Source organism: Parus major, chromosome 2 (assembly GCF_001522545.3).
Source record: "Parus major isolate Abel chromosome 2, Parus_major1.1, whole genome shotgun sequence".
NCBI lineage: Eukaryota > Metazoa > Chordata > Aves > Passeriformes > Paridae > Parus > Parus major.
The window spans coordinates 20,381,984-20,402,780 of NC_031769.1; the positions used below are offsets into that span (position 1 = coordinate 20,381,984).

Below are 20,797 nucleotides of genomic sequence, written 5' to 3' on the forward strand. Positions count from 1 at the left end.
ATCCTTACAAAAAGAAGCTGGTATGTGTCAAGTTTTACATGATTGCTGTGAGACTCCAAGTTCATGATAAAAAAACTAAAGTAATTAGAAAAAGACATCTGTAATAATATTGCACATAGTTTAAGAGGTGATCAAAATGCTTTATTCAAAAATATATTTTTCCATGTATTTTTTACATTTTCAGTTACAACTAAGTAAATTGTTAAACTAGAAAGAAACATTATCTTTTCAGATTTATTTGAGATTCCTCTTGCCTTCTCTTGTCTATAGAAGCTAATTAAAAGTTTCAGACCTTTAAGCATTACTTAAAGAATACAAGGGTAATGAGAAGATTGACAGTAATACAGAGATTAAATACAGAGTAATACAAAGATTAAAATCAGGCCCTGGAGACAGGAAATGTAACTGAAAACCATAATTTCCTTCCAAGTCTGGGTGACGCATCTTCAGTAGTAGTCTGGAGGTAACATTCAGTAACAGTATTAAATTATGATTTTGAAACAATTATTTTAGAATTTCAGTTGAAAAGATTCTGTAAGTAGACTCATATTCAGTAAATCATTCATAAGAAAACTTTCAGAAGGGAGAAAATGTAGAGATAGTACACAATTTTGATGTTATAATTAAAAAGAAAAGTTATAATCAGTTTGTTTGCATCTACTTAATAATTTTCAGTTTTTCGGATTTTTTTAACAACTGTTCCACTGAAATCTGAATTTTATCAAGCTTCCTTATAAATCAGGCATATTTATTCATTATTCCTACTTAAAAGTCAACCACCGCTTTGGATTTGCTAGGAGTATTTTATCAATTTTATCTTGGGATATGCCTCTAATTAGCATTTTAGGAACTATATTTTTAAAGATATGCGAATATCCGTGACCTCCATATTTCATCAACCTGTTCTTGGTGTGCACATCATGAGCCATCAGAATTCTGTCTTCATAGCCTTCATCAATCAGCATACGAATCCTGCAAAAGTTAGAAGTGTCCCTGTCAGTGAAAGTTCTCACTGGAACAGCACAGAACCCACCAGGATTTATATTTCTTACATCACTGTACTGCTGGACTGTATTATAACAGAAAATACTTAGGTGCTCAGAGGATACACTCCTTACATTTACTTGAAAATAAAATGCATTTTTTATTGCATGAAAAATACCCCACCTCCGAAAACACACATCAAAATGAAGAAGTAAAACTATTTTCTTTTGGCACATGACTCTGCATTTCCAGATCCATTAGGTCCACAGAGCAATTCAAGAACTTCAGCATCACCATGCATGGGACAGAGGTCTTATATAAATGAGTAAATAATAATTTCCTACATAAATTATTTCTCATCAGGTTACTTTTTGCTGGTGCCACAAAGCTGGTCCCATTACATTTGATAATGTCCAGGCTCTGTGTGTGACAGGTCTTTAAAGGAGCCTGGTTCAATTACACAAATACTTTCATATCTTTGGTTGAATCCCATTTAGCAAAGCAGGTAAATAAGAACTTGAAGTTGCCAGTATCATACTCCAGACAGACAGTTATCATCAAAACACATTTCAAAGATGTTCGTTAAAGAAGATAAATAAGACTGGCATAGCACAGCACTAGGGAATAAGAGGCATAACTGCCAGGAAATAAAAGGCATTAATACGGCAGTGCAGCTAAACAGCCTTGGCAAAATGACAAGTCAACTTGGAAAAAGAGGTAATCCTCCTGGTCACACTCTTGTAGTAGGACTGCTACAAGTCCTTCTGTTCCATGTTTCATTCAGGTAGCCTTACTCCCTTGATCAGCTCATTTTTTTTATGTGGATGTCTACACTCTTGTATTGCATGACTGTTAAGTTTCTCGGTAAGCTTCCATTTAGTTTGGCACAGGACTGCAGCACTGACAGACCATCCCTGGAATGTGCTCATTCCTCATGAAGGCCTCCAATTCCATCATTTGCCAGCAGTGTGAAATTCTAATCCTTACCTTCCTGACAATGCTTTGATCAGCAAGAAGACAACCAGCCTTACAAGTATCCACATTGTATCTGAAAGGCCTGACTGACAGATTTTATTACAAGTAGTTACACGGAGATACAAGTAGCAGGATCTAACCAGCACGGGCAGAAAAAGGAAGGCAAAACTGATAGAATTTGGTAAAATGTTACTGTTTTTCAAAAACCCACCATACACTGTGCAATACAGTGCACAACACTACAAAAACCATAGCCTTACGACATCACAGGAATCTCCTCCAGCCTGAAATACAGAAAAAACACAAACCAACCAGAAAGTAAGAGCAATGGCACTGGTGGGACTAAGTTTTTACTGACCAAACATGTTATTAGAATCCTTTAACTTTGGACCAATTTCACAGGTTGGGGAGGCATACGATCCTTTCCATTCTGTATCTGTTGCTCCTTTCTGCTCATTCCTCTATATTTAGTTAGTACTTGCTTCTGACTCCAAACTGCCCCAGAACAAAAGTCAGTGTTTTGCCTGCACTGGCAGCAGACTGCAGCCAAACTGCTGAAGTACACAGACAACTAAACTGTGTCAAGTAGGTACATTATGACTACAGAAGTTTATGTTTTGAACAGAAAAGATGTGAACAAGTATTTTCCATTTTCATTTAGAGGTCAATTTTATTTCTTCCTCTGTGGTGCTGTTTGACAAAACAAAACCCTAAGGAGATTGCCCCAGCCATCCCTAGTCCACTGTGGGTACATCCATATAACCCAACTACACATACACTATGCAATGAGAAGAAAACCTTTTTCATCTTTTCTTCCTATGAACAGCCTGCTGCAAGAAATACTCAGACACCAGAGAGTTTCAGGAGAGACAACAGTGGCTGAGCAAGTATCATGGATGGAATGAAAACTCTGACACGGTTAACGCACTTGTTAACCAAGGCCTAGTCCTGTCCTCTCTATATATTCCCCAGTGCTTTTGTAGATCCTGACTTTCCATGGCACAGGAGATGGCAGGAGGCACAGCAGAGAAAGCAACTTTGCTCATTCTAAATGCGAAAACTGTGTATTCCTTGCAACAGTTTAAAATACCGAGTGCAAGACTGAGAGCGCTGTGTAAACGAAAAACAATTTCTAGTGTGAAAAGCAGCAGCAAATGTTTGGGAGGGTGGAAGAATAACCACAGCACCTTCTTAGAACAGTTTGAAAATAGCTTTGTTTCAAGATTAATCTGACAATGAGGGGGAGGGAAGCTATGTCTGAGATGTAAGGGAAAGCTAGAAGTTACTTCATTAGTGATCAGCAATCACAGAATCTTTCTCATCGAGGAGAGTGAAAGACCTGTTTGTGACTCTGGAAGGTAAAAAGACACAGGCAGGATGGCAACCCACCCCTCAGACACCTGCTACTTCACTGCTCACAAATAGTGTGGACAAACAGCATGGCAGCATCACACCTCCAGATGGAGTGGAAGGAGTGAGGTGTCCATTCCCAGCTGATCCTACCTTCTCTCAGACAGTTTCTGCACAGAATGTATTTCCTTGGCAAAACTTTGTGTTAGCACAGCACAACAGATTTGCTGTGCAGCTGAGCTGAGACTGCAGGTGCTGATGAGAAGCAGGGAAGAGGTATCCTGCCAGTGGGGCCAATATTTTCAAATTGTGAGTGTGAGGAGAATGGGAGCTCTGAGGAAACAGGAATCACATCCTTCAAAACAGAGAAAGGGCAAAAGGACAGGGGGAGAAAAGGTGATGAAGTGCTTGGAAGAAAAAAGGCAGTTTTTCAGGATGGAAGCACAAATCCATCCAGAACAACCAATGAGTTTGCTGGGTTAGCAAACCAGTGAGGAGATACATGATGAGGCTCTGATGATGTTTAGTAGCAGCACTGAGTTTCCAACACTATGTTTCAAACAGAAGTACTTCATCCTAGTGTAAATGCAGTATTTCCAGTCTTTTCCTTTTTACAGACTGTATAACTGTGACCAGATCAGCATGGAATTAGGACAGAGGATGAAGTTAAAAAAGCTCTTGCATCTTCTCAAATAACTTCGTACAACACTATGATTCTGCATCTTCCTGTCAGACAGAAGAAATGATACATGCTGCTCTAATGACATGACAGCAGCAGGGGAAAATGGAATTATTTCAGTATGATAGAAGACAATTTTTAACAACAAGCAGAATCACTCTGTGATGGTCTCAAAACAAGTACCAATATTTTTTTATCAATGGCCATGCTATAGCTAAAACTGCATGGGAGCAGATACCTTGCAATTCTTTCATTGTCATTCGGCATGTCAATATCCGGATGGAACTGGTAATGAAGGAATTCTGTACCAAATAGGTCATACTCTAAGTAACATCCAAGTTTAGCAAATTCGAGAAGTTTCTTCTTATCAAATATGGTCCTGCAGAACATATATAACACAGAATCAGCACTGTAACAGGAATAAAACACCTTATGGCATGAGGACAGGTACTTTGTGACCTCCTACTTGGAAGGAAAAAACCAAATAATCTAAAATTAAATTCACCCATTTGAAAAACAGGACTATTGTTTGACACATGCTACTTAAGATGATACACAGCATTGTCCTTCTTACATTCATATGGGATTTCATGCATTAAAACAAAACAAAACCAACTCTTGCCCCATGAAATAATGAAAACCTCTACGATAATCTTTAAATGAAAACAGGAAAATTACTTACTTTTGCTATCATTAACCCTCTCAACAGACAACCTAACAAGGAAGGACATTTAAGGAGGAGGTTAATTCATAGAGATAATAATAATAATAATAAAAAAAGACAATGAATTATGTACACAAGACAGATTTACTTTCCCGAAAGAGTTACAGGACACAGCTTCATCCAGGGCTTGTTTCATCCATCACACACCGGTAATACACAACTTTGCCTTTAGTTTCTATTCTGTACAGTGATGTTTCTAGATTGCCATTAGAATGGCAATATATCATTGTTTGCACTGGGATCTGGCCAGAACACATTAAAGAAATGCTCTCACCAAATATATAATGGCACTGTGAGTATCTGGGACATGGGCTTTGCAGCAGATTTGAAAAGTGAAGGAACAAAGCTTCTAACACCTCTCACTCATTTAGAAAAGAACAGCAACAGAAATAAGAGCCCTCTGGAATATTTTGAGTTTTCTTTGAATAATTTTTACCAAGTGTATAAGCTGTCCAAAGAAAAACAAAAACACTCAAATTATACAATTTTATCTTTATAGCTGCTACACAATTTTTTTTTTTTAAGAAGAAACCAAATTTCCACAAGAGCAGCACAGTTAACCAAAAGGGCAGTAGTTTGTTGGGAGATTTTTTTATTATTGCAGATATTGATGTCACAAAGCAGTTTTACCTTACACAATTACATCACAGTCTATTGCTATGGAAATGACTGATGTCATAATTTCAATATTATGACTTAACAACAGATCAAGTAGGAGGAACAGATGGGTTGAGAGAGAGAAAATCCATGTTCAAATAAGCCTGCCATCAGCAGGAGTGTAAGACTTGCCAACTGCAATTAATAAAAAATGTTATTTTAAAATAAATGTTACAGTTTACAGAGACTGAACGTTTATCACCAAATGAGTTTTCAAAGTGCAGAGATTATTTTAGATCCAGCCTTCCTCAGTTCACAGAGAGACAATCGCCGAGAGTATTCAATCCTGTGCAGGTGGCAAAAAAACCCAACAATCTATTTCAAAATCACAGCCAGAACAGTTTATTTTGAAAACTATTGTTAGTGTCATGCTTTTGGGTGTGCAATCCCAATGAAGAGTCAGAGAACTTTGTTTCCTCAGCCACTGGGTCCCACTGTGAGCCACAAGAATGTAGCAACAGCAGCAGTTCCCAGTTCAAACTGCTGATCTCTGAGCTGGAATTGGGTGTTTGGGCAACACTGTCCCTGAACAGCCCTGAACTCATGGAAAAGGAGGTGGGACACGGTGAAGCACCTCATGATGTGGACCTCAGCCATAAATACCATGGGGATAGACATCATATCATTATGATGCCCCAAATTCATAAAAATTGCTGTGATTCTTCTAACAAAAGTTACTCAAGTGAGTTGAGTCAAGAGGTTGATCTCCTTTATAATCTAAACCCCTAACAAATGGCTAAAGTTGAGGCTCAATAGCTTTTGCTTGGAGTCTTTTAGTGCACTATCATTCCACTATGGATACCTGCTGCCTTTTGTTCTAAGGTGCTAAATTGCAAGACATGGTAGCTAGCATTTTAGTTTTATCATTTAATTGTAAATCCACTGGAAAACTACCATTCTGTCTATATGAAATGCAGACACGAAATATGGAGCTATGTACAAATTTATCTCACATTTAAGGGACTGGGATGCTCCCACGTGTATTTTTCCTACTGGAGGAGACTTAAAATGTTAAATGCACATTGCAAAGCCAAATTTCACAGTAGTTTATGTTACAGAAAGTGCCAACCTGAATGTGTGAAAGTAATGATAGAAAGAGATAAAAGGAAATGTCATATTGTGCATCAGTGGCTGTTACTGAAACTGCACCTCTGTTTTCCTACTTATATTGCTTAATTTCCATTCATTAATTACTTAATTTGACAATTTACAACTGTGTAAGAGGCAAGAAACCATAATTGCATATTTATGTTGTATCAAAATGGCTATGTAAGTACTGATATCTGTAGCTTGCTCAGTCTTCTGTCATAAAAAGATTTAAATAATCAGTTTTTCCTCAAAAAGGGGTGAAAAACACAGCTATAGATATAGTGAATCACAGGTAAATACAAAAAGGAAGTTATAAATATTCAAATATAATTTCATGGCATGAATTTTATGCTCCTAAAATCCTCAAGTAAAACAAGGAGCTCTGTGTGAATAGCAAGCACCTGTAACTTGATTTGCAAGATCTTAGAGTCTGTAACCATGACAAATTTGGAGCACAGTGCTACTGCCTGTATTACATTCTCACTGAGGGCAAACAATCCAATTGCTGAGAATCATATGACCACAGTCTCCATTATTCAGCAACTGGCCAAACTAATCAATGCCTGGACATACTCCAGCTCACACAAGGTCATACAAAACTGATTTGGTAATAGAGGCTGTATTTCTAAGGCGGAGATAGAAAAGCATCCCAATTTCTCTCCATGACTCATGGAGCTCCAGGATTTTGTTTTCGAGGAAACTAAAAGTTAACTACCTGGTCTATGCTAGGAAATCTATCCAAAACCTAACTATTTTCTTTTTAAGTAGTCTTTCCTCTGTCTGGTAGTAGAGCATTAAAAATATGCCTTTTGCTTTGATCCAGACTCCAGCCAAATCAAGGAAATTTCCATTAGCTTCTGAGAGATTTTGGCAAGGCCATTAAGAATGACCCAGTTTTCAGAAACACTGGAAGTCCAGCAACTTCCAACCTGATTTAGTGAGAGCTGCTCCATGTCCAATGCTTTGTAAATACAGGGATTTGTGCAAGGATACAAATTAATGGAATTCCCATTTTTTAAATGTAGCTACGGTTACTCATAATCCTTCTTCCAGGCTTTCGAAGGCAGCATTTAAAATACCAAAATCTCTTACCAATGTGAATCTAAAAGCTGATCCCAACTGAAGTGCTGGATGCAGATCAAGCTCTATATAAACACTTATTTTTAAGTCAGTAAACTTGAGGATAACACTTTATGTCAACTTTTCCCAGTGCAGCTCTGCAAAATCCCAGTGAGTTGTGGCAACATTGCAGGAAGCAGTGAACAGTCTCCTTACCTGTCGAGGTGAGACATGACTGTCTTTGAAGCATCAGCCCCAGCTTCCTGCAGAATGCGGATAATCTGGAAAGGGGAGTCACTGTTCCTGCCAGGATGGATGATAATAGGGCACCCGAGCTGTGACTGAGCCTGTGCTGTTGCCTGAAGCACTCTGTGTTCACTCGGAGTCAAAGGCCAGGAGCAACCTATTTCTCCCACCACACCACACTTGATATTAGTCCCATCTGCTCCTTTGAGTACCTCATCAACAATAATCTCTGTCAGCTAGAGAACAAGAAAATTATATTTTTGGTTATTATTACTATTTGTGGTAAATAGCATCAAATTCGGCCTAGTAATGCTAGGCTAGTTATACTCTCAAGGTCTTTCTGAACTTATTTAATTAACAGCTGTGTGAAAACACTGCAGTTATAATCTGGTTTCTGTCAACTAATGTTATGCTAGCCATTCACTAAGACCAAAATAAACACAGAAGAAAATCAATTTAACAGTATCCAGTCACACATCTGTCCAGGTTTGCCAAAAAAAGGTGGTGTACATGCAATTTGAACTCTGATTTAGGCAGACATTAGGTTTTCTTTAAAAAAAAAAAAAAAGAAAAGAAAAAAAAAAGGTTAATTTATTCCAAAACCTTTGCCTTGCACTCCTGAATTGGGTCCAGACACAATTCAATATAATTTTTGCAAAACAAGAGATGAGAGAATAAAGAAACTTTGTCATTCAGATAGGGAAGGAAGAAACTCTCTCAAGTATCCTGAAGAGAAAAGTTTAAGGCAAAACCTGCTTATGGGAATGGCAATGTAAAACAACAGGAGCTCTGCTGGCTTCAGAACTACAAAAACAAAGCTTGTTTGGCAAATTTACAAGATCAAGATTAGCCCACTTTAGAGCACCCATAGACAAAATCTCTCATTCATCAGAATCTCTCAATAAAACTACTTTGTTATAAAAGCTTTAGTTTTTCTTTCCCAGAAAAGGCCATATATCTTAAGCATACATTCAGAATTGAGAGCACAAAATGGCACTGATGATGGCCTGCCTTCTAAGTTCAGAGTAGAGGAAATCTGTGGGTCTCCATGGGTCCACCAAACACAGAAGGGAAGCCTTTGCCTTGAGAAATCTATTTGTGTCTATGCTATTTGTATCTATTTGTATTTCAAGCAATGGAAGAACATTTAGGAGAAGCGGTACTCTTGTGTACAGTTTGGGCAAGCTTGGGTCCAGTTTTGTTGGCAGCACTGCTCAAGTTTTGACCATTGATTTTTAAAATTAATTTGACTCATTTGTAAACTGTGGGAGATTAAAAAAAAATTTCAGCTCTATTCATACCCTTTCACAGCCTACCTTGGAGAGTTCCATTCCCTCTTTTCCTCATCACCACATTTTCTTAATAAAAGATGAATATTATTATTACAGGAATATCTGGGGACCTCAGTTATTATTAACACATTGTCTTAGTCATGGTACAAACAGGCTGATGTAGACTATGCCCTGAAAAATCTGGACAAATGATAGAGAAGAGAGCCATAACACACTGCCTGAGGAGAGCAGTGATTTACAAATGCTGGCTAAACTCATTGGGAAGCAATTAGCCAGAAAAAGTGACAAAACAGGTAGCAAGGATAAACTCCTTCCTTAAAAAATAGCAAAAAACTCAAGATAGTTGGTGGTGTACCAAATGTCCACACAGCAAATACTGTATTTTCCTTTTATTATTTCATGATAAAAAATCCCTCAGAGAAAGTAGTGCTGCTCCAGCTATTACACACAAGCAGTAATGCTGTTTGCATTTTCTACGCTGAGCATCTCTGTATTTAATCTATTTTACTGGAACTTGTCCCCAACTTTGGCTTGCCCAGGGATAATTCACAGGACAGAAGTAATGGTTAAGACTTACCTGCTCCACTGTCATGGCCTGCGTTTGAGAAGAATGAGTGGAATCCACATAAAACCCAGCACCAGCAATAATATGAACTCCAGTTTCTTCAGCAAGTTTCTTCAAAGTATTTATATCCCGGCCAATTCCTGTAGTTGTGTTTTCCACAATCGTCCCACCACCTGCTGCTTTAAAATGCAGCAGCTCCTCCCTCACAGCGTCTGTTTCCTGATACAAAAGAAGGTTTTCTTTATGGCTGTAGGGATTTTGCTTAATCCAAAACAAGTTCTTCATCTCAATGGGCCCATTAGACAAAGGCTCTTGGCCTGGAGAAGGTGGACAAAAGCAGCTGCTGTAGTTCATAGTCAAGTGTTCATGAGTCAGAGTGTAGCCAAGACAGTCTGGCTCCACAGGGCCCAAGACAGTCTGCACTTTTCCGCTCAAGGAAGGCATTTTTCTTTAACAAAGGGAAAAAAAATTCAGATCCTAAAGGAGTCTGGGAAGGAAGAAGAAAGGAAACAAAAACATTTCAAAAGGAGCAGCATTTTCTCGGGCAATTTCTGAAATCCCTCCTCCTTGTTGCACATGTACCTACACTCTGTGTGTGTTCACTGGGATGTTTCCAAAAGCTGTTAGCAGCAGGGTGGTCAATATGAAAAACAAGGCATTATTTTACCCAACTGTGCTTCTATCAGTACTCATGCAAGATAAACACATCACATTCCAGTACATGGAAAATTTCATCATTTATTGTGGTGCAGTCAGTATCACATTAAGATAAATGTTTCCTATTTAATAAAACCACTGTGTGTTCATTTAGGATTCTTTGCTCTTCAGCAGCTGTCAAATTTTGTCAGCTTCAGCCACCAGATGAACACACTTGGCAACAAGGCTGAATATTCCTTACTGGTATGTTCAGTATATTTATTCCTGGCCTCCAAGACTCAGTGTCCCTCTCACATGCCGAGGAAGCTATCTGTGTTTAAGCACCTTGTCTGTCCCTCTCTATGTGGAATGAAGGGGTGGGGGATGATAATCTGCTCCTCTGGCTTCAGTAGGGCTCAGGTTCTCCTACCAGCTGCATTCCGGAGGTCTGAACAGCCCAGGACCACTCATCTAAGGCTGACAACAGATGCCAAAGATACAGGATGGCCCACAAACAGCTGTGGAAAAGCCAAAGTGCTTCAGTGGGCAAATATTTTACCAGTAAGAACAGACCTTACTCTAACAATTGATATATGGCTCAGCATCATGGACACTCTTTAATTCATCTTTAATATCAATGAAACAATGTTACTTCTCAAAACTTCAAACAAGCAGTGACAAACACTGAGGCTACATTCATGTTACAGGCACTGAGCCACTTGGCCTAACTCACTGCAGGTTAGAATTAACTGCAGCTCTCCTCACTGGGATTTTGGTTTTTTTCCCTTTTGGGAGTGGAGGTAGTCTTGACCAACCCGTTCATGTTAGATCTTCCAGATGCTAGTCACAAAGGCTTGAGGATATATAGTTAAAATCCCTAGTCAACCAAAATCATCAGTTATGAAACAAAATACATGTTTAATCATGTCCAGAGGAAAGGACTAACTAGAGCATGCATTATTGATTAAAGAGAGAGGTCTTTCCCATTTCTGCCTCCCTTTTAGTGAATAATGTCATAAACATGGGTTTGTAACTGGTAAAGCCCTCAGAGGACATTTTCCTTTTAACTGTTGAAGTTAATCTACCAGGATGACAGAAAAACTGAAATCTGAAGGGCACTGAACTCTACATATCAAAGGGCACAGGGACCTCAAGATCTCTTTGGGGGTACTTTGATCTCATGAGAAGCTGTCACTGCCAAAGAACCAATGCACAAAAGTGACCCAGCCCCTGCAAAAGGCAGCTATTGCCTGCCCAGTGCAGTCTATAGCGCTGGTGCTCACTGTAATATAAAGAGTTTGCCATCCATAAAAAAGAGAAATGAGTGACTATGTTTACTTGCCTTGTGTAAAAGTAGACTTAGGAAGAACGGTTCTTTTAGGAATCTCATTCCTGAACTAGCATGCTAACTTGTTTGAGAAGGTAGAAGAATAATTACTCTCATAGAATGGACTGCTGGCTGATTAATAGGATGATTTATTTTTGTTCCAAACAAATTAAGAAGTGTATGATTTCAGAAAATATTATTCTTGAGCAAATAATTAAAAGCAAAATACCTGTCTTAGTCAGAAACTGCTCCTAGCTGCAATTCAATTAAGCAGTCATTAATTCCACGCTTAAAGAAGGCTAGTGTTCTATATAGAGCAACCCATTATTTTGGGGAAAGTTCAGTGATCTGAGTAATTCTTATATGCACAGCAAAGCAACTGTAATTATGTAAAATTTAATAATAAATCTAAGCATTACCTTTGCTTTATTTTTTTTGCCCCCCCCCCTACTTTTTTTCAATGCAAATATCTACACTCTGGTATTCAGTAAAACCCTGACAGCACAGAGCAATAACTACCCTCTGCATTGGATTCACACTTTGTTTTCCCCATGTTCATTGCCAGTTTTCCAATCCATTTATTAAGTTAGCAAACCAAACCTATATACAATTAAATATACAAGTTTTTAATTTCTTTTGATAAAGCTTGACACAAATCAATTACCAGTTCCCGTGCGAGGTTTCTCTTGCAACAGACCTGTTGATTTTTAAATTCTAGATTTCAGCTCACATACAGAATTTACAGAACCTTTTGACTCAGGCCAAGGATTTTTATAAATATAAGAAGCATCACAAAAAATGGAAACTGACACAAACAAAAAAGTAGGCCTAATTTTATCTTCATGAAAAATATATTAATGCCTATTCCTGCTTACTAACACAGTTTTAGAAACCCACCACTCTTAATAAAAGAACTATAAAAAATAAAGATAGTCAACAACCTGTGACTGGAAATATTTTTGAAACCACTGTCCTGGAATCTTCCCTACTGTCATTCATATAAAAAGCTTCTCCTGATTATGCTATGATATATGATTTCCAATACGATTCATTTCATGGAATCAGAATTATATGTTTTTAAAACAGATTTTAGATGGAGATACTTTTTAAGTGGAATAAGGATTCCTACTTAATTTAAGCATGTATATGTTACTACAGGAATCACTGTTTGTGTGGTTTACTAATGACTTGCATGCCATGTTTTACACAGAACTTTCTTTTGAAGAAGTTTCTTCTTCCATACACCAAGGACTGCATTCACATCACCTCATTTAGCCATTTAAATGATATATGTCTACTACAGAACAATCATCTAGACCATTTTCATAGTGGAGAAGGAAGGACATATCTACAGGCAATTCATCTAGCTTATTTTGAATGCCTGTAATAGGACAGTACAAGTCACTTTCTGTAATATTATCCCCCTTCCATGACTATGGAGCAAGCCAAGAAACAATCCAGGAGAAGACAAATATATTTCAGATGACTCTGCATAGGATATGTGAATGATATCTCCTTAGTCTTAACCAAGTCTGAGGGGATGGGAAAATGTGCTGATTCCTACAACAGAAAATAAATAGGTAGCTTCTGACAATAACAGATATTTTTCTTTTGAAAATCACTAATTTATGTGGTGGTATTTCCAAAGAGCTCCTGCACAAACCAAGACATCTCAGCTCTGTGTGCTGTAGAAAAAGAGAAATAAATTATATTTCCTGAAAATTATAGATTCAGACTAAAAAATGAGAAAACTGCTTTAGGATATAACCAAAACTTGTACTATTTCACAAAAGCTGTGAAACACTACCTTATCATTTTTGTAATAAACTCTGGACAAATCTTTATAACCACTAACTGTATGGTACATAAAATACAATTCTCACCGTTAGCCACCTATCAAATCCTGGTGAAGTAAATATTTTTCCTAGAGGTATTTTTAAAAGAGACTTGCTACTAAAAAGGTCATGGCACTGCATTCCTGACTCTAGTAAAAACTCCAGTGAGTTCAATAGATGTTTTGCCTGAATACTGATGACAAGATTTATGTTTCCACGTTTCCCATCTGAAACGTGCACTTCAGTCATTGTGTCATTTTAATGGCCTTGTAATGGGAAGTCCCCCTAGGTTTGGATTAGTTGCTTCCTACAGTAATCTCATATTGCTGAAACATTATAATCACATAAACACAGTTTCCATATGCTAATTCTGCACTTGTTTTGATTTGGTAAGCACATTTTAATGGCATTAGCACAGATTCTCCATAGACCGGTGCGAGAATCATTTCATTGTTGTTACATTACAATGTGAGATTAGAACAACATTAAATCCAGATTGCTGTGACATAAAATTTACAAAAAAAGCAAAAAGAATGGCTCAATGGGTATTAACTGTATCCAGAAAAAGTTAAACACAGCTGCCATTTAGAAACAAGGGCTGCCCTGGCTGCATCAAGAGCATTTTAAGTGGCTCTTTCCTTTATAACCACACAGCCCTGGAAAACATGACGTAACACGGGCTCACTATATACTTATGCAGATGGAGGAAATGTTTTGAGTACTCAATTCTAGTTTGAGCAACCCCTACAGAGCATGGAAAAGCCACTAATTAGAAATACATGACACAACTGGAGGAAATTACTACTGGTTAGTCTATGCTGTGTTATCTCACGGTTCCCTACATGTAAACATTTTGTGACAAGGGAAAATGTTAGCAAGACAAAGAAAGAGGAGAGGCAGAGGGTAAGAGAACATGTGTAGACTATGTCAGGAAGAATTTACAAAATTAACTTATTTTTCTCTTCCCTCATGCTTCTGCCAACCCTGTAGAGGTTTACAGAAATGAAGGAACTCAATACTGTCCACACGGTTTTTCCTCTTCCCCACCAGACAAAAAAGCTTTCTAACCTCTCCAATGGCTGGATGCCAGATCCACTTTACCTTCAAAATATATTCACAAGTGCTTATTACAGTGCAAACATGCCTGCAACCCAGCACTCCCTCAGACACGGATTTCAGTAAGCACGGCTTTTTTGCTCATGCATATTGTCGGGAAGCACAGCTACAGAGGCTGTGGAGCTGAGCTTGCCACAGCTGGGTGGTTGGAGGACAGAACTTGCATTTGCTCCAGGACAGATGCAGATTCACTTGTCATTCAGTCCAGCAATTCCCTGTGCCCCAGTCACTGCAAAGGTGTCCAAGACCTATTACACTGTACTTCTGCACAGGCATTCTCACGTCATCACTAGTTTGTGTTACATGAGATAGCAACGTATCTTACATTGCTTTTGGGTTACTCTGCCCAAGAAACTGAATTTGAAAATGAGTGGAAGTACTGAAAAAATTGACGTTTCTGGATAAACTCCCGTCTCTTCTGTAGAAATGGCACATATACTGCTCTGAAGGTGACAAATTATTTTCATTAAAAGTCATAAGCATTCTTCCCTGTCTTCAGAATATAAATTGGTCGGAAGTGGCATTGGTCTTTTTCCCCTCCCAAAATGGAGCTATGAGAATAGCATGATTTGCTGAACTTCAAGCTAACTCAAGGCTTTGTGTCCTAAGGAATGATTTCACATGTGAGATTTTTTGTGCCTTGAATAAAGCTCATATGAGAGAGGAAGGGAAGACTTATCGTGCCTCTCTCCCACACAAACTCCTGCCTAAACCCACAGGACTATATATTGCAGTGCTTCCCTTAGTGAGCACCTGCACTTTCCCACCTTTGGGTGGCTGTATCCTCATGCAGCATGCACACAAACCTCACCATTTCAGATGTGTAAGCTCTCGACAGGGTGGAAATTGGCCAACAGACTCAAAGCCTAGAGAACTCTTGTGGGGGAGTATTTAAAAAGCATCATCTACTCTACCTTGCCACATTTTTTCATGAAACACACTATTCTAGAAACACTAAAAATAGTGGGTTAATGTTGTGGCTTTCAGTAACCTACCTCTGGTCCCCAAACCATTCAAAAACCTATTTCCTTAAGAAGCCAAGGTAAATGAAATGCTAAATATTGCTTTTCACTAAATCTTCTAGATATGGTTTGAGCAACAAAAAACCTGTACACTACAAAAGCAAAAAGGAATACTAAAAGTAAGACTTACTACATAAAGCTACAGTATATGCTATGAAAAATAACTAGGAGAGCTTTAGCAAAGCCTTATATAATCCAAATATGATAAAGAGAAGTCCCACCAAAATATGCAAGTACACATACTCCACAGCAGCTACATTGCTTGAGTGGCACTGTCAATGTTCTACAATCTAAAAGCAGTCACTTAAATTTTAAGAGAAATGTAAACACTAGTACACATATGGGAAAGGCCAATATATTGACCCCCTGTCCTAAGAACCTCTGAAAATCACACTCAGATAAGAAGCTGGGTAAGCTAGAAGGAAAGCTTTTAAATGTTCACCTGAAAGGAAAGAGAAAATTCTTACAGCATTTTCTCTCTGTGGCTCAGCTCATGGCAGACAGATCTTCCAGCTTTGCATGGTTTGAAGGTCATGTTCTGGCTCTAGCCAGGCTTTAAGCCAGGCATATCTAAATCAGATTGCTCCCTTAGAGTTGAACTGCCACACCAGGACAAGCACAGTGTCTTGTACCAGTCTCGCAGGGTGGACGAACCTTGGGAATCAAAGCAAGCGCATGTGATTTGCCCCAAGAAGCAGAGTCCAAGTCACTTCATATATAGAACTTTGCACAATTTTTTTCCAATTTGGTTAACGTTTAGCTGTTGTGACTAGAATAGTCAGACTTCTATTTTACCTTATTTCTGTGCAGATAACAGTCTCAAAAGCTAGGCTTCTCTGAGCAAAGTCACATTGAAGTTTCTCTTCCTCGGAGAGATCTGAGACCAGCATACCCCTAAGTGTTTTTTCATTAACATCTCTTTAGAAGAACTTCAGGGGATTTTTCATTTTGGGCAGCTTCCAAAATTACTCCTGATAAAAGGTCAGATAAAAATTCTCCTCCAGGGTCAAACATTACATTAATTATATTTTACATGCACACATAGTGTTTTTAGGCCAAAAATCAGAACAGAAGTCACATTATGCTATATGCAAATATGGGCTAAGTCCTGCATGTTGATACATACACTCATATTCTTAAGACTTAATGGACTTACATTTGCTTCTCGAGGGTTCTCGGGTACAAGCATATACTCTCTTTCTTGCTAGGAAAAGATGTAGGAAAGAAAGTCTACTTTTCATGAATGCATATCCAGCCTTCATTCCCTCTAAATTTCAAATTTGAAATAAACATACATCTAACTCCACTCTTTGCTGTTATTCTCATTGACTTTCATTGGTTTTCTATTTAAGACCACATACACGTATTTTCACATGAGCTTAAACATTTCAGTAAGCATGCTGGGTGGAGCATTATCACTCACTTGTACAGTCCTACAGAGCCACACCAAATCACTCAATGATCTTTACATGCAGAAATGCATCATACAAACCTAAGCAATGGATGAATGATATTCATCAAGACTGAACATTACTATCTAGAAAAATTTAGATGAATGAACCCCAACATCAGTTCTGTGACAGAACACCAGTCGCTAATCGACTGAGACCTGTAAAGCCATGCATGGTGGAAAAGAACATGGGGACTGGGTTCAGTGTCTCATTCAATATCACAGACTGCAGCAAATTAAATAAGCAGGGGCTTCTAGAAAACCACCTTCTTTACCAGGGAGTGAAGAGCTTAGATGCACAGAACTAAACTTGTTTTTAAGTTCTTACTCCCATCTGGGTACAACAGTGGAATGCTGGGAACAACCAACACACACAAGCTGACAAAATTGTCAGGTCTCCTACATATCCTTCTAGTACTTTTCCAGGTAATACTGAATTTTCAGTCTTAACTGGACATAGAATCCTGTTTTGCCTTTTTGTATTACAGAATTTCTGAAAGAAGATACAAACTCAGTATTTTTGTCCTGGAAACTATTATCTATTTTTCAAAAAAATCCTGGCTACCCAGTTGAACTGAACAACAAAGAACAAAGTCCAGCAATAAAGCTTACAGAATGCCAGAGTTCAAGCTTTAAAACCAGTTGAAGATTTTCAGACACATCTGAAAAGAATCCATTTGCCAAAAGGTACACAAATCACAGCAAAAAAAGAGGTACATTCCTTTCACTTGATCACTAATCCTCACTGTAGTGACTCTGACAGGGCAAAGACAACTGTGGGATAAAACAATTCTCTCTTTACATTTTGAGGAAAGAGGTGAGATCCCAAAAGAGCAGGAAAAGGGAGTAGCTCAGCAGGTAACACACTGTTCTTTGATCCTACCTCCTCCACAGAAGTTACTTCAAGAAAAACCCTGTGGCTTTGGCTACACAAAAGTAGGGTTTCAAAATATCTTTGAGAAGAGTGATTCTACCTTTCTGGGATCCAAGTTAAAAACTGTTATTTACTTAAAGCTGTCATCTAAGAGATGGTGGTGGTGGTCTTTTTTCTTCTTTTTATCTGAGTAGTTAAGTACTTGTGAAACATATCCCAGCTACTGTTAGGATAAAAAGCTTTTCTTGAATTATTACCAACATACATATTACTATCAGACTAAAGATATGGCCACTGCTTAGAAAATTCTGAGGAAACTTTTTAATTTGTAACCTGAAAAATTACATCAAAGCAGAAAACCTACCCTAGCAGTTTTGAGAAGATGTAATTTCTTCTTAGAACTAGAGGGATGGGATACTACCCCTCCCTTCCAATACAGCTGGCAATCCAGTTTTCCAGAAATGCAATAAATGTAAAAGAGTTTAACACTGTTCTGAATCAAACCAGAGACTTGAACTTCAGGTTTCCACAGTCTAGATGGATCTCTAGTTCCCTCATACCAGACAGGTGGCCAGTCTGATGCAAGCAAAAGCCTCCTGTTTTCATGAACCTTAAGAAGTCTTGGTTTCATCTGACTAAAAAATGAATTTGTTCAGTATTTCAAGTACTGAAAGATGGGAAAAACATTTTAGATCTGCATCAAGTGAAGTAAGGAAAAAAATTCACAGAATGTTCAGAGGCATAGTCCTTTAATAAACACAGAACTCACTGGAGCCATATGCTCCTCTATATACTGATTTTTATATGTGAGAAGCAAGCTGATGGTTCCCTAACCATGGAGGGGAAGCTTTGACACTTGTTCCTGCTGCACCATGCACTAATTTAATAAATTAGCATTGGTCACCTACATGAAATATAATTAAGTATCTGAATGCCATTGTTGCCACATTGGATTATAACTATGAAAATGAATGTGATGATGGTGACAGGATGGAAAATATTATGACTGTTAAATTCCAAAACATGGGAGGCATTCATAATAAATGACACTTATGTAGCCTTTCATCAAACAACCCCAAAGTACCTGACAAAATGATACAAAACTACTTATTAGAAGCATTGCTTCACCCATCACCGAAATACAGCCCCCAGCAGAAAGAAGGCAACAACCTTTACACACTACAGAACATATTATGACAGGGAACATTGAATAATGTATCCAGTGTAAAGCAGAAGGGAATTCCAGACAAGTAAAACAAAATTTCCCAAAAGTAAGTGACCTCCAGTTAAAAATTTGTTTCATTAAAGAACTGTCACAAGCCTCTAGCATACAGAAGATACCACCCTTAATAACAGACACCTGAAAAAAAAAGAATTATGTTTACAGGTATCTTAGAGATCATATATACATTCAAGTACTTGCTAGGCTCCTCGGAGTTCCTCACCAACAGGACCTGTATGCTTCAACTTACAACCAAACTAGCCACAACACACGACCTGCTGCAGAGGGGTTGCCAAAAGCCAAGGCCACTGCCCAGCAGTGGCTTTGCCACCGTGCTGAAGCTCAATTGGCAGGGGGAGCTGAACCTCCCTCGCTCAGATCCAGCCTCCCTTCCGCAGCTCCCCGAGCCGGTGCCAGGGGAGCAGGGAACCTTGCCACAACAGCGTCTTGGAACGGGCAGCAAGGCTCAGGCCACCGAGAACACGCATGGTATAGGAATCCAAACAATACACACAGGCAAGCCTGGAGCTTTGCTGCCGAGCCCTGACAAGCTTAAGCAACTCTGGAAGCATCTTGCAGTAGGCTGCTGGTGCTTCCAGATGGAGAGGCTGCTGAAGGCAGGCTCTGAAGGTCCCAGTTTTGGATTGAGGCATTTGTTCCTTCACAGAGATACCCTAGGGAACTGTTGGGAGAGGAGTACTGGAGAGGACGTAGTTCCAATATTTAACTTGTTATGGCTGTGCAAATATTAAATACCAGCACCAATAATAGCAGCGTAGCTGCACTCACACAGTGAAGCCGCCTGAGCTCGGGGCTCACTGTTGGTAACTATCATCTGGTGCTGTAAAACGCTTTTGCAGAGAGGAGCTGCTCGTTCCCTCACACTCCAGACGTGCCGCGGGGATCCTGCCTCACCCAGCGCCGCCGTCCCGGCCACCTCTGCCCCTCGGCCCGCAGCGCCCCTCCGCCGGGGCTGCACCGGCTGGGCCGGGCCCGCGGCAGCCCCGGCCCGCGGCCCGAGCCCGGCACAGCTCTGCGCTCCCCGCCCGCCCCAGCCCCGAGCACCGCCAGCCGCCTCCCGCTCTCCCGCCTCGGGCCTTCCCGGGCCAGCAGCGGAGCGAGCGAAAGCCGCTCTCGCCCCTCAACTCGGGCGAAGTTTCCCGGCCCGGGCGCCTTATCGGGCCGAGGGCACCAAGGGCCGGCCCGGCACGGCTCTGGGCCGCGGGAGGTGGCAGAGCGGCTCCGCAGGCGCTCCCCAGCCCCGGCTCGCTCACCGCGCCGGCCCGACCCTCCGCCGGCAGCACCGCGCCCCGCAGGGCCCCGGCTGGCAGAGAGCCGCGACCGCCCCGAGCGGGGCGGGACTTCCCGGGGACGGGAGCGAGTGGCGGAGCAGGCTGGGGGCGGTGGGGCCTGGGGAGCTCGGGGTGCCGCACGGGAGAGCGGGAGAAGGGCTGCGGAGTGGAGCGCTGTCCCAATGCCTCCGTACACCGACCCGCCCAGCCCGCTGCCCCTCACTCCCCTTCCCCGAGAGTTCCCCCGTGGAGTGAGGGGCAGCTGTGCTTTGTGTCATCCTTGCCTCCTACTACGAATGTGAGTCGGTGGCTGTGAGCATCCTGCCTGTCGTTGTGCGTACCCCCTGTTTACACAGGGAGGAGGCTGGAATCACTGAGTCAGTTTGTGGGGGAGCGGGGGTGG

General features: G+C 40.1%; 1 protein-coding gene across 2 annotated transcripts; it reads right to left on the bottom strand.

The window, feature by feature from the left end:
- Positions 1-119: 119 nt before the first annotated feature.
- On the bottom strand, positions 120-20,465 carry PTER (phosphotriesterase related). 2 transcript variants are annotated; one of them, XM_015619165.2, is made up of 5 exons: positions 20,377-20,465; positions 9,633-10,107; positions 7,734-7,999; positions 4,227-4,367; positions 120-972 (listed from the first exon to the last, which is right to left on the bottom strand). In XM_015619165.2, exons 2-5 carry the CDS (start codon positions 10,062-10,064, stop codon positions 762-764), a joined length of 1,050 nt encoding a protein of 349 aa, XP_015474651.1. In that variant the 5' UTR covers positions 10,065-10,107; positions 20,377-20,465; the 3' UTR covers positions 120-761. The 2 variants fall into 2 exon arrangements, with proteins under 2 accessions (XP_015474651.1, XP_015474650.1); XM_015619164.3 differs by lacking the exon at positions 20,377-20,465 and adding an exon at positions 16,024-16,229.
- Positions 20,466-20,797: the final 332 nt, after the last annotated feature.

Coding starts and splice junctions, on each gene's coding strand:
- PTER (XM_015619165.2), bottom strand. CDS start 10,064: ATGCCTTCCTTGAGCGGAAAAGTGCAGACTGTCTTGGGCCCTGTGGAG. Junction 4,368..7,733: donor GTCATGTCTCACCTCGACAG/GTAAGGAGACTG, acceptor TATGTTCTGCAG/GACCATATTTGATAAGAAGA. Junction 973..4,226: donor GACAATGAAAGAATTGCAAG/GTATCTGCTCCC, acceptor TAACTTTTGCAG/GATTCGTATGCTGATTGATG.